Source organism: Leucopleurus acutus (genome assembly GCF_964270905.1).
Source record: "Leucopleurus acutus genome assembly, chromosome: 9".
Classification (NCBI taxonomy): Eukaryota; Metazoa; Chordata; class Mammalia; order Artiodactyla; family Delphinidae; genus Leucopleurus; species Leucopleurus acutus.
Window position 1 is genome coordinate 73,513,690 of NC_139144.1, and position 14,405 is coordinate 73,528,094.

General features: G+C 34.6%; 1 protein-coding gene across 1 annotated transcript in view; it reads right to left on the minus strand.

The window, feature by feature from the left end:
- Positions 1 to 496: 496 nt before the first annotated feature.
- PPP1R3A (protein phosphatase 1 regulatory subunit 3A) overlaps positions 497 to 14,405 on the minus strand; it is a gene marked incomplete at both ends in the record, with an annotated part of 36,255 nt that continues 22,346 nt past the window's right edge. The window contains 3 exons of the mRNA XM_082846296.1: positions 497 to 2,875; positions 4,793 to 4,917; positions 5,014 to 5,072. Coding sequence (XP_082702422.1) covers positions 497 to 2,875; positions 4,793 to 4,917; positions 5,014 to 5,072 — 2,563 coding nt within the window. The remainder of the gene's footprint in view (positions 2,876 to 4,792; positions 4,918 to 5,013; positions 5,073 to 14,405) is intronic.

Below are 14,405 nucleotides of genomic sequence, written 5' to 3' on the forward strand. Positions count from 1 at the left end.
ATCAAAATGTGCTGATAAATGATACAGTGGTAAATGCAAATTTCATTGTCAGTATTAAAAGACAAAAAAAAAGTCCTCTGCCATTGTCCATGTTTTATCTATTTTTAGAAACAGTAGAGGGAAAAATACACTCAGGAAAAAAAAAATGAAGCTTTACTGCAAAAGAAATGAATGCAAGAAATGGCACTTTAAGTAGTGAAGAGACATGAAGCATTGAAACTTCATAGCCTGCTAAGGAGCAACAGCTGTACCTAATTTCAACTTGACGTGCTTCAGATCTCATATTCATATAGGTATTTAATGATCCAAACATAATGGTCCTATATAGAATAATTACTTATATGAAGGAGCAAACTTCATACGCATTCCTTTCTAAATGATCCTTCAAGAGAAAAACTGCGCTGGCTCTTTGAACAACGAGTAGTCTCTTTAACCAATCCAAATGTTTGGGGCTAAATAGCTTATCTTTTAAGAGAGAATAATAATAGTGCTGAGGTTACTTCTTTTTGACAGACTCTTTCTGTCTTCCCCCTTCCCAGCACAGCCAGTACAATGAAAAAACGTAGAATGCCAAGCCGGTCATTAAGTCATACTGATAGATGGTTACAAGAAATATCAGAAACAAAAGGAAATAAGGTATTTTAGAGTTGGTGTATTTTGAAAGCAGAGATTCCCTTTGAGCTTGACTTTCCTGGGCAGGGAGATTGTCAGAATCAGGGCTCTCAGATTCCTTGTCTCCTGAAGAGCGCAGTGATTGTCCAGAGTTTATTAATCCTTCTTTTTCATTCCTTGCCTCTTCCATGTTCTCAAAAGCTTCACTGAGTAAAATTGTTGGCCCTAGAGATTTCTCCACACTGCATTCTCCTTGTTGGACAATCTGGCCTATACACCTTTCCCTCCTACTACCTGATGTCACTATTCTTGAACTTTTGGAAACTTCTTCAGGTGTAGACACAGGATGATGGTGATTCTCAGCACCCTGGATTTCACTTGTTGGATTACAATTATATTTTGATTTAGAAGAAATAGATTGGAGAGTTTTGGTAGTAATTGCATTCTCTATAGCAGTGGCCTGTTCATGAGATGGCAGTGAAGTTTTAACATGGTGATTAGAAATGTGAGAGCCATTCTGAGAAGCTCTATTAGTGTCTGAGTTTAAAGCAGAATGAATAATGGCATCTATATTCGTTTTCTTTGATAATTCTTGGATCTGCCCGTGATCTCTATTTTCTGGAAATATTTTTTTGTCTGTTGGTAACATTCCCAAATGTAAATCTAGTTTTGAGGCTGCTTTTTGATAGTCTGTAATGACCTGTGAGGATTCTTCTACAGATGTTGTATTTCCAATGACACATTTCTTCCTGTCATGTGTCTCCCCAGGATTGTAAATAGATATGGTTTCTTCCTTCTCTATTTCATCTACATGTACATTACAAATACCTAAACATGATTCCTTTTCAAAATCATTGTCATAGATTATACCTACTGTATCTCGTTGACAAAGGGTATCATGTGAATCATCATTTCTCCCTTCACGTGGATCAAACGCTGTTTCCTTTACCTCGATGGGCCTGTCACTTCGTGCTGCCTCTTGAGGTAGCTTAGCAATTATTGCTTTTTCTCTAGCAGACATGCTTTCTAGAGTACTTTCTGATGTTGTCTTAATTATATAAGCTGTACCTGCTTCTGCTTTCTCAGTAATACCATGATCAGCTAGAGAAGACAGTTCACAGCTCGCTGTCTCTTGGCAGGTAAACAATTCTTCTGTAGGATTAGCTTTCAGATTCCTTGTATTATCTCTTTTTTCCCACATGTCTCCACAATCTGCTTGTTCTTTGGTCTGCTCTGTTATATTTGTCTTACTCTCTCTTGCTCTTCCCTGACTTTCCAGAACATTCCAACTTTGTTTATGCTGGGTGTTCTTATTTTGATCTTCGGGATTAATCCAAGCTGATTTTTCTTCTTCAACTTGGAAAAGATACTCATTCCTCAAAACATTTCTATTTCTTGGTAAACAAGCTTGACCAGGCATCCCTCCTAAAATAGTGCCTTCACTAGTCGAGAGATCAAGGTCTGAGGTTGTTAACACAGCTTCCTCCCAGCTTAGATTTGTCCTCGGTGAATGAAATATATCTGCTCTGATTGACTGATCATGAATTGGGGTATCCTTACTTGGCAGAGCAGTTAGGTCTCTGTTACTGGCTCCCATCCCTTCCACACTTATTTCAGAGTGGCTCATCTTCCTTTCTTGGTCATGTAAGACTGACTGTAAATCTTTGCTGTGTTTTTCATTAACACCTAAACATATTCTTTGCCCCTCCTCATTCTTACCATTGCCATAAGCTTTCTTGGAAGATCCTTTTTCTATAGACTCTTCTGAATGGAAATCCAAACGGAAATCACTTCTTAAACATTCCCAATCTTTTACTTCAGTTTGTTTAGCTTCTCCTTCAAGTTTTTGATTAAGGTTGTCTGCCATTAGTTGATCTGCAGAGGGACAAGATATTTGCACTCTGCCTCTCCCTTGGGCTGGATTAGCATTATTATCCAGTACTTCTTTGCTACCAATATGTACTTGCACTAATTCATCACTACTAGTATTTCCCAATGATGGCTTGATTTCTCCCATATCTGAAGTAATTTCCTCTGAAGGTTGATAACTACACTTATTTCCTGAGGAATATTTTTCATTGTGGTAAAACTCTCCCTTTAAGGATCTTTCTGCTGATGAACTTGAAGACAAAGGCCTGTTAAACAAGTCAGTGTATACTTCATCATGGATTTGCTTCTTCTGTAACCCCTCAGCTTTATTTGGAAAATTGACTGTATTCTTTTCATCTCTGGAAGCAGTACTTCTTATTAAATGTTGATTTATCTTAAGGGATAAAAACACAAAAAATAATGATCAAATGATTTTAAATATACAAAGCAAATTAGATAGGTTTCATTAACTTGGCTAGTAATTATCTGGTATATATCCTTGATTCATTTCATTTGTGGGTTTTGCACAGATTGTGGAAGCTGGATGTTTTGGGGGGATCCATGTAGGCTATGACTTGGGAATGAGATTAATCAGAAAAGGGGCCAAAATTAATCACTCTCTTTCCTAGCTTCCAAATATCACATTGTATTATTCAACTATTCTTGCTTGTCATTGCACTTTCTCCTCACTTAGGATATACACATTGATAGCTCCATGCTAATCAATTAGAGAGCAGCTTCCTAGATGCCCCTTTCTGCATTTACACTTGCTGTAGGTGCCCCTATTACAGTTTCTCTTATTAATATGTTTTCTGCAAAGCCTCTGCAAACTATTAATAGCAAAACGTCACTCAAAGAAAAGTGAGGGAGTTAATGTCTCTGCAAATTCTGTTTTAATGACCCTCTGCCAACTGGTGCTCAAATGTATTTGAGCTCTTCAGTGATGCCAACTGTCAGGATTTAACAGTGAGATGCCTGTGTTTTTTTTTTTTCCTCATAACTGACATTTGCATGATCTCAATAATTATATGCAAATCTTACGTTTTCCCCTTCTTCTCACATAAGGCTCATGTTACTTGTCAACTGCACAGCTGTCTTGTAAGCCAATGCCTGTGGGTTCCACAGATTTGGTTGTATTTCCATCTATTATAGAGCTTCATTGTTTTATGCATTAACATCAGCATGGAGCAAATTAGCATCTAAATTACAGCTCCCTATTCATTTATTGGATGTACAATCTCAGTAACTTCTAAACAAACTTTTATATTTGAGCCTGCTGATTGTAATGAGGTATATTGGTGAAGTATGTGATTTTTCAGGGCCCTTTCATTATATTCTGTGGTTTGAAAAAGATGGCGATGTTAACTTTCAGCTGGTGAGAATTCTCACAATGGATGACAACTTTGTAGTTTCTTAAAGTTGGAGCAAAGTAAATTGCATACTTTAGTGATGCAGCTTCCATATCACTATAGAAAGGGTGGAATGTGTGGGGAAAGAGGTGAGCTCCATTTCTTTTCTGTTTCAGCACTGACACTTGAAGAGGCAAATGTCATTTTAATCTTAGATGATTATGAATCCATGTATCCTAATGATATGAGCTCCAACCAAATACAGTAAAGGATAAATTGCATTATGTGACTCATTTACTCCTATTTCTTCCTTTGTGATAAAAATGCTATCTAAACCATCCCCCTAAAAATCCCAAATAGACTGAATGTTCACCAAGTGTGAAATTTATGATAACAAATTTAATACTGAATTGTACAGTTCTGAATTTGTTTCCTGTTTGAAAAATATGGCACAGGCTATGTTATCCTCATTTGGTAATTTAATACTTTCCAATGATATAGAGCTTAGAGATTCTCACAGATGTAAGTAAGTAAAAAAAAAAAAAAAATGCTGCTAAATGCAAGAATAAGACTTGTAGAGCTGTACAGAACCCTAACAATCATCTAGCCCAGCCCTCTCATTTTATAGACGAGTTTATGATAAGTGTACACTTGTCACAAAGATTAGAAATGCACATCAGGATAGTACTACCTCTTCTGTAATTCCTACAAACTATTACTCAGAGCCACTGGTAAATAGGTAAGAAATGAATGTCATTAATTTACCATTGCAGAGACCAGAAGCAACATACTGAAATCAAAGTGCCTTGTTGATCAAGCTAGAGATGCAAGGACAGAATAGGCTGCACTTTCACATTTGCAAATTACTTATTAATTGAAGCTATTGAAAGGCAGGCATTGCAGCATCTTTGAAGCATAAATGTATTCATCTTCTCTAATACCGAGGCAAACAGAACACTTACCATCAAATCTAATTCTTTTTCATTATGTTCATCATGTTCCGTGTTTACATCTTTTACATTCTGATTACTGGTTTCCAAGTCTTGCTTGTCCTCATGAGAAAAAACAATTGTTGGGACATAGGTGTCTGAAAAGTTAAGATAATTGCACCTATGTAAGATTGTTATAATTGTAGGCTTTAACAAAATAAATATATTCTGTTTAAAAATTAAAGAAATATTACCTGTAATCTTTGAATTCTCAGAGTTATTCTCATCTGATGTTACCAATGATTCTTCTTTACTGTTAAGTTTAAAACAAAATGTTATACTTTTTTCTGGGACTATATTTCTAAGTATTTTTATAGAGGAGGAAATTCAAACCAATTACAAGCCAAACAAATATTATATAACCTTTCACATTTTCTTGCATTACTTTGTATATTTTTAAATTAAATTGATCTCTTAGAATGATGCAATAATATATATTAGTTGTAGAAAAATGTAAAAATTATTTACACAATTCCATAATTCTAAATAAAATTATTTTACTCATATTAAAACACATAACCAAAGGAAAATATATATGTAAGTGTAGATTATTCCATCATTCATGAATTTAATCTTTGCAAGTGAAAACATTTTTCTCTTCTTTTAAATTATGAAGTTTTATGAACTGACAGTCCATTTGTGGTCATTGAAATTACTTTCTAACGTTCCAGTTATTTTTTTGTGTTCCATTTTACTCAAAATTCTTCCAGTTGAACTGACATATTATTAACTCTCTCTCTCTAGAAAAGGAGAAAAAAAACAAACTTACTAGAAACTGAAAGGCAGCTAAATTTATATCCAGTTTAAAGACTTCATGTATCGCCAAAGGCCAATTTTACAACCAAGGCTTTAGATCATTCATATGGAAGCATACATTTTCTTTCTTTAAAATAATTCAGATTATACTAGCTTTTCTCTCATATTCTGCATGCTTATTGAGAAAGATAAATACTTTTTCCTCCAAATGTAATGTTTGTAGGTGTATTTGTGGAATTATAAGAATTTAGATTTGTCCATGACACTCAGCAAGAAAAGAGTTAGTGAAGAGCTCATTTTGTGTATAGTTATGTCACAAGTCAGTCTATCAGAAATGATTGGCCCAGTCTCCCCATTTTCTTGTACTGTCTCAGCTGAATTTTCTCCTAGTGACTTTTCTCAATGACTTTTTTCTGCAATAAAAGAAATACAGAGAGTTCACAATGGCTGATAAATTTGTGTAATAGAGCCTAGTTTTCGTCGCATGGACAATGTTGATTCAAATCCCCGGAAGGCTAATCTTGTTTCAGCAAATCACAAGAAAATTGCAAATTCTTCCATCTTGACCATGTAAGAAGTAATTCAGCTTTGTGTACATTTTATGATGCTTAATTTTAGCTTTACTAAGGTACTATTTGATACCTTGAAGTGGGCCCAGAAATGAAAATAATGTTTTTACCTAAGTATAATTTTATTAGAAAAATATTGTACTTCCAATAAGTGATACTGCTTTAATCTATAAATCTATATTGTTTATGAGGCCTATAATTATGCAAAGATTCAATTTTTGTGGAATCCAACTGCAAGCTGACACATTTTTCTTTCATAGAGTACATAGAAAATCTGTGTACTCTTAAAAATATATAAACCATTAAACAGCATTTAATTATCCCTTCTTTATCTTTAGTCCCATAGCAATGCTGAAAATCTCATTTGTAGAGGGAAAGATCATAACCATTTAAAGCTTTTTGTTTTTGCCTAAGCAAAGTGCTATTAATTATTTTTCTTATTAAATTCTCTAAAATGCTTTAATTTTTAAAGTGATTGCATCAAAAGGAAAGAAACCTGCTTTTAGCTCACTTTGGGGACAAATAATTAGGTATCAAACCATGTATTATTATATTGACTTCTTACAAAAACATATAAATACAGAATATAGGAAGGAAATCTTAGATTCAGGGGTAAATACAAGAAAGAGAACCTGAAATAGATGATATTTAAATGTTATATCAAATATATATTAAAAAATGAATAGAAAATGTGTAAGACTTCTACAGGGAAAAGAATAAAATTGTATCAATAAATATTAAAGACCTAGAAATTATTGAGAGATATACCATGTTCATAGATAGGAAGAAGATGGTGAAGATATTATCTCCCAATTTGATCTACAGATTCAATTCAATTCTAATCAAAATTTCAAAACATGTTTTCACAAAATTTGAAAATATGATTCTAAAGAGAAGAATAAAGGACTGAAAATAGCTAGACTACAGAGAAATAGAAGGGTAGAGGAAACTGCTCTACCTAGTTTCAATAGTTCTTATGAGGATATAGTTATTAGGACAGTTATATTGGTACAGAGACAGGCAAGTATTGAGCGCTTAGTAACAGATCCCTACTTATATAGAACTTTGGTATATGACAAATATAGCATGTCACCAAGCAGGGAAATAAGGGACTTTTCAGTAAATGGAGATGGGGAAAGTGGCTACCCTCATGGAAAAAATACGAAATAGGTAAAACATACATTTGGTAATCAGTGCCACATGGATTAAGATCTTAAATGTCAAAAACCTTGAAATTCTTAGTAGAATATGTAAATATCTTTCAGACCTCAGAGTAGAAAATGTTTTCTTAAATAAGAAAAAAAAAGGTGACTATAAGAAAGATTGTCAGTTTAGCTCTATTAAAATTAAAAATTTTTGTTCATTGAAAGACATCTTTATAATAGAAAAACATAAACTGGAAGAAGATGCTTATGTTATACAAAATCAACACAAAATAAATATCAAGAATATATAAAGAACTTCTACAAATCAGTAAGAAAGCACAAACATTTCAATAGAATCAGGGGAGAGGAGCAGACATTTCACAGAAGAGAAAATACATATGGCCCATAAGCACATAAAGGATGGTCAGCATTATTAGAAAACAGAGAAATGCAAATCAAGATCACAAGGAGATGCTATCTTATACTTATTTAATTGGTAAAAATTGCTGTCAACTGCATAAATTGAACCAATCCAAATGCCTATCAACAGAAGAATAGATACAAAACTTGGAATACCACAAAAGAAATCTTATAAAGCACTAAAAATTAATAAACTACAAAACATACAACAATATGGATAAATCTTAGCAACATAATATTGAATGAACAGTGCTAAAACATTACATCAGAGGAGGTTCTTTTTTATTGAGCTAAAACCTACTAAAATAATTTAAATATATTTATCAAGGAATACGTATAATATAATATATAGAATATAACAAGAAAGGTTGATTTTCAAGATTATGGTTACATCAAGTGGGGTGAGTCAGAGGAAAGGAATGAGCAAAGGAAATGGTGAGAAATCGATTGTTTTGAGTGGTAGTTTTGCAGGTGTTTATTATTTAAAATATCTAAATGGTTAAATTCTAGTTTTAGATAATTTATTAAGACAAATGGGTTGCTGTCTGGCCAAAATTACAGAATGTTTATAGATAAAATCCCACTCCAAAACCCAAAGTGTCTGTTATATGACCAATTACATTTAAAGGGTTTAATTAAAACCACTTCAGAAAATTTGAGGAAAAAGGCAAAGAACTTGATGGTTGATGAAGATAGGACCCACAACTATATACAATTGTGGTATAAGTGAAATATGTTAGTGAATATTTCTAGTCTCCCCTTTATATTCCCTGAGTCCTTTTGGAGTAGGGGAGTTTCTTATTGATCTGTATTCCCAGTGGCTAATACATTACCTGACACATAGTAGTGGCATAATAAATGCTGCTGAATAAATGCACAGTGTCCTTTCTACTCTTCCCTTCTGTCCACCTCTTGTCAAAATTATCATAACAGAGCTTCCCTGGTGGCGCAGTGGTTGAGAGTCCGCCTGCCGATGCAGGGGACGCGGGTTCGTGCCCCGGTCCGGGAAGATCCCAAGTGCCGCGGAGCCTGCGCGTCCAGAGCCTGTGCTCCACAATGGGAGAGGCCACAACAGTGAGAGGCCCGCGTACCGCAAAAAAAAAAAAAAATTATCATAACATTATTCTTCTTTTCTTTCCTCATTAAAATTTATTTTCATAAAAGATTCTAATAAATTAAAACGTGCATGTTTTTGTGTGTCTTATAATGTTTACCTCCCACTCTAAAGCTAAAAACAGTGCTTTTAATTATGGGTTTAAATAGCTAAACAAAAAATTTAAAATCTTCTAATATAAAGTTAGAAATTAAAAAGTCAAAAAGGTATGTAGTTTGTGGAGGGAGAGTTCATTTCTAGTGCACCTTAAATCATATAATATAGTCACTAGTATTATTTAATCATAAGAGGGGTCATTCATTCTTCTAATAGATATTTTGAATATCCACTATATGCCATAAGTTCTAATAAACACTGGGAAATCAAAGATGAATAATATATATGTAGCCTCTTACCTCAAGGAAGCTATAATGTAACGATGGAAATAGACACATCAACAGGCAATTATTATAATGTGATAAATATTATAATAATGGGATATGATATTCTCTAGAGAAAAAATAACAGAAATGAGGAGAGCACTCAGTTGGAAGAATCAGGGAATTTTTCACAAAGGAAGTAACATTCTAATTAGGTTTTAGGGGAAATAGGAGTTCCTCAAATAGAGAATGGTAAGGTCATTTCAGGCAGAGAGAATAAGAAGTGCTCAAAGAAGTACAGGTAAGAAAGCACAAAAAGAAGAGAACCATCCAGGAACAATGAGATGTTCAGAGGGCTTGGACTGTGTTTTGAGGAAAGAATGCCAAAGAATAGAACTGGGGTTGGTTTAAGCCAGGTTTAAACAGCTTAGCATGCCAGGAAATGTGGGACTGAATTCTTTCTGTACTTTTAAACCAGTGCTCCCGTTGCGGGGGAGGGGAGTGGAGGAGTTAAATGGGAGAGAGACACCATCAGATTTACATTTAGGGACCAATCTCTGGAAGTACATTTAAGGATCTATTTTAGGAGAGCCTGGATGGGATGAGCCATAGTGAAGCAGGACGACAAGTCAGGAGGCTCCTTCAATATTTCAGGCACAAATAATGACTGTTAAAGGTGATGGCAATGAGGAAAGAGAAAAGGAATCAAATTTGAGTTAAACTTTTGATGTAGCATCAATGCGATTTGTTGATCAATTCCCTGAATGTAGATTTTAAAAATGCCTTCTTTCTGCCTGACCTTGGCTGTGTTCATGAGATTTAGAAATCAAGTATTGCCCTTTCCAAGACCTAAGCAAGAGAGAGTTAAGTCTGGTGGTTAACCACTGCTCCTTCACTGTTAAGTCGGTAAGGTCTTGAATTAGTCTGCTGGCTGGTTTCTGATGTCTTGCACACTGGGTAATCTGCTTCTCCGGTGCCCATGTAGACACCTTTCAGCCTTTTTCTCTAATCTCTGGTACGTGTGCCTGGACAGTGCATCAGCAAGTTATACCTAGTTTCCTGGCTTTTATTCTAGTCAATTCATAGCGAAAAAGAGCAGAAAGACCTGGATTCAAATCACAGTCTTTCCTGTTATTTACCTTACTAAGTCACTTACTAGCCATGTAACCTCCAACAAGATACTTAACCTCTCTGTATCTCATTTTTCTCCAAAATATTGCCTAGTCCTTACACAGGGCAATTATTTATCATAATTCTCAATATGCGGAAGTGTTTAATAAATGTATTATCACTACTGTTATTACCATTATTATTAGTGACATGTAGTAAATACCGCACTGATCATTAGTTCTATACTGCCACAGTACCCAATTCCCGTGCTTCTCCTTTTACTTGGAATTATGTATATTTTTTTAAAGTTTACTCCATTCTCTCATATCTTTAATTCACAAATTACTTACTTTTCCACAAGTTACTTTCAGGAGTAAAATTTGCAGCCCATGATGACATACTAGCTTATTAGTCTTTCTAAAGTATACTCTTATTATCAGGACCACCCTCCAAAGAAAGATCACTTGATCATCAGTGAAAGTAACTTTTTATTTAAAATACAAATACAGTGTGCATGTGAATGCAAATTCACACTTTCTGCTATTACCCAATTGATTTATTCACTGTCAGAATTTAGGCACCCTGTTAATATTCTTGCAGTTTCTGGGTATGTGGCACTTATGCTTTTGGAGTTATGGTTAATTTTAACACTGTCAAAATATAGTAGTTTTAGTATAAGTAATAATATCATTTTTCCTGGGTTTCTGTAATGCTATTGTGCTAAAAGCCCATATGTCTCTTAAAATATGAGTAAAACCTGTTCCACCCAGTCTAAGTCTGAAGTGGTGGAATTACCCAACTAGTCAGGGTAAATGTGAGGATTAGGTTGTAGGTGGCAGAAATGTAACTCTGTTCCAAGAGGAATCAAAAAGTTGGCATAAAAAAAGGATCATTTCCAAAATGAGTCATGAATATTGCGTTTGTGTCTCTTTAACACTCTGCTTGAAAGTACTCAGCATTGCCTAAAGAAAACCAACTTGGAATTCTTAGGCATCACCTCTCACTCTGATAAACAGCTAAAAAGTCAATATTGAACTCTTCAAGAAGACGTTAAGTGTGCCTTCTTACTTCGAAGCTTGTGCTCTCATTTGATTTCCTCTACCCACTCTCCCTAAATGAATGGAGAGATTTTAAGTTAAAAATATTATGTACCTCACTTGAAATTTTTTTAAAGACACTTAAGAAGAATATATCAGGATTGGCATTGCTAAGTGGATACTTACAGAAATACTGAAAAGGTTTTCCTGGAATAAATAATTACATATTGTGTACTGTTTATTTTCATAATTTTATGGTGATATTTCTCTAAAAATGGACTTTCTAGTATTCTGACATTTTATAGCCATGAATTGGAGGAGGGAGGAAAGCAGAAACTTGTACTTAATGAGAGGTAAAGTTCATAATACATTAACCAACTACTAGGGCTTAGTATCTATTCCTTTGGTGTTACAGTACCAATAGTCTTTTGATCAGGAATAAAACCAGAACAGAAGAGAAATATTTGATCAAAAGAGAGACAATTAGAGCAATAAATGTCTAATTGTGAACAGAAGTGTCTAAGGAAAAAGTTTAAAGGCATAATGCAAGAGGGAATCTAGGATGAAAAGGTGAATTAAAATTCAGTTCCTTGATAATAATTCCAGAGGAAAACAAAATGAAGACAGTTCTGCATTAATAACGGGGATTGAAAGAAGCAAGAAATAATCTCAAAGAAAAAAACATCAAATATTTTAAATGGCTTCTATTTCCTTTAGATGCTGTATCTGGAGACTAATAACTAATATGGTAAAGAACATGGTTTTTGTGGGATTCCTCATCTTCAAAGTGAAAGCTCTGGATTAGATTAGGGATATCAAATACAATGCTCTCATGCTGGCCTCTTTCTCTCGCACCCATGGCAAGCACTGATAACACATCAAGGGACTTCCTAGCTGAGACCAGATTGAGCACTGTGATCCTTCTCTATACAATCAGGCAGCCACTACCCCTTTATTTCTCAACCCCTTTGTTGCTCAAAATGGAAACAATTTGCCTTTCTCAATTTTGACATTAAATAACATGCTTTCCAGTTTTAGGAGTTCCATATTTATGTAACTAATAATATTCCATAAATATAATTTTGAAATGTAATTTGGAAGTTTCTTAAATTTGTTTTCAAAAGATATAAATGCTAGTAGGATCAATAGAAATAACCATTAACTTTGCAATACAAAGATAAATTCTCAATTAAATCTTATGGTCAGCATTTCAAATTTAATACCTACAGAAATCCTACCCACACAGTTTGTGAGCTAGACTTACATTATTTATAATGCAGATTATACAATGATTTATTCCCAAATTATTTTACTATGTCCAGATAAAACTTTTCAAATAGTGGAACATTATCAATATCTACAAATGATTGGGATAAATGAATATATTGGATAATACATATGATATAAGTTAATTTATTACTTTTAAAATGTAAGCATAAACCACGGCAAACCACAAGCCCCTTGAGTAAAGTCTAGTGAACTGCTCAAGTATTCAAGTAACTAAGAACATATCACCACATTAGTGACCAGATGGTTTTATTGAGTCACTTTCCTGTTTTCCACAAACCTGAATTGCTATGTTCCTAAAAATCTTCTCTATTTCTTTTACTAAATTAGAACATTCCCTATTGCCTCAGTGCTTGATCTTGAAAATATATTGAAAACGATGTTATGATGCCTTCTTGATGCAGGAAATTTCAATAGCAGAGAAAGAAGCAACTAAAAAGCATAACCTGGGCTTCCCAGGCGCAGTGGTTGAGAGTCTGCCTGCCGATGCAGGGGACACGGGTTCGTGCCGCGGTCCGGAAGATCCCACATGCCGCAGAACGGCTGGGCCCGGGAGCCATGGCCGCTGAGCCTGCGCGTCCGGAGCCTGTGCTCCGCAACGGGAGAGGCCACAGCAGTGAGAGGCCCGCGTACCGCAAAAAAAAAAAAAAAAAAAAGGCATAACCTTGTTGAAGAATTCTTTGGTAAGTTTCTTTTCCAAAGTTGCTTCATTTCCTAACTCTTTGTCTTCTGCCAAGGATTGCTGTTTTCAAATCTGCTTTGTCATGTCAAAGCAGTGGGTGCTATTTTTTCTTGCTCACCCACCCCACAGAAATCAGGGAGAAAACATTATTTGGATTTAGTTCTGTGATTGAATCTGGGCATCATGTGCAATTTTGTAGAGATGGGATCTCCTTAGAGTGTCTTCTAAAGGAGTACTAAATTACGAGAATCTAGTGCTTAATTAAGTCAAACCTTGGAGGTTCACGTATGAACAACAACAAAAATTGTAGGTTGCTTTGGGAGAGATGTAATTACAAGCAGAATCCATGAATTTTCAGTGAAAGAAGAGTTATAGGTAAACCTGGCCCAAAGGACTTCTCTGCCACAATCTGCCAATTATATTCTACCAAGAGAGAAATGTAAATGTTTTTAACTGATGGATACTGGAAAAACTAAAGAATATACATCAGACAGATATCAGAAAAGAATTCTTAACTTTATTGGTCTAAAGTCCTTATTTTACCTGAGTTCTTAATGGAAGTAATTGTTATCCGTGGAGCATGTGGGTGACAGAAAAATTAGTCATTGTCCAGCTGAGACTCTTACTACTTCAGAATTCTGACATTCTGATTCTCCACAATTCCCCTACAAAGTGATTTCTAAGAACTTTATACAGCATCCATCTTTTGAAAATTATCAGAGAATTGTTAATATCTATTTTTTCCTAAGGATACTAATTTTCAGGCATTATTTCCTTCATAAAGATATTGATTTGTCTGTGTTCGTGTAAAAAGTCATTATCACAAAATCATGACTATGAGCTAACTAACTGCAATTAAGGAAATCCTGATTAAACATGTTTTCTCTGTGAAATCTACATGTAAGTATCACCTAAGATATTTGGTCTGTTAAATACTGAGATTTGACATCCAAGCTCTACAGAATTTGTATTAAATATTGTTTTGAAAACTGTTTTAAGAAAAGGTAATTTAAAATGTAAATTGATATTCCCAGTGTATGTGTGGAAAGGTTGTATTTGGAAGGGCTAGGAGCGGGAAGGAAAACAAAGGAGCATGAGACTTACAAA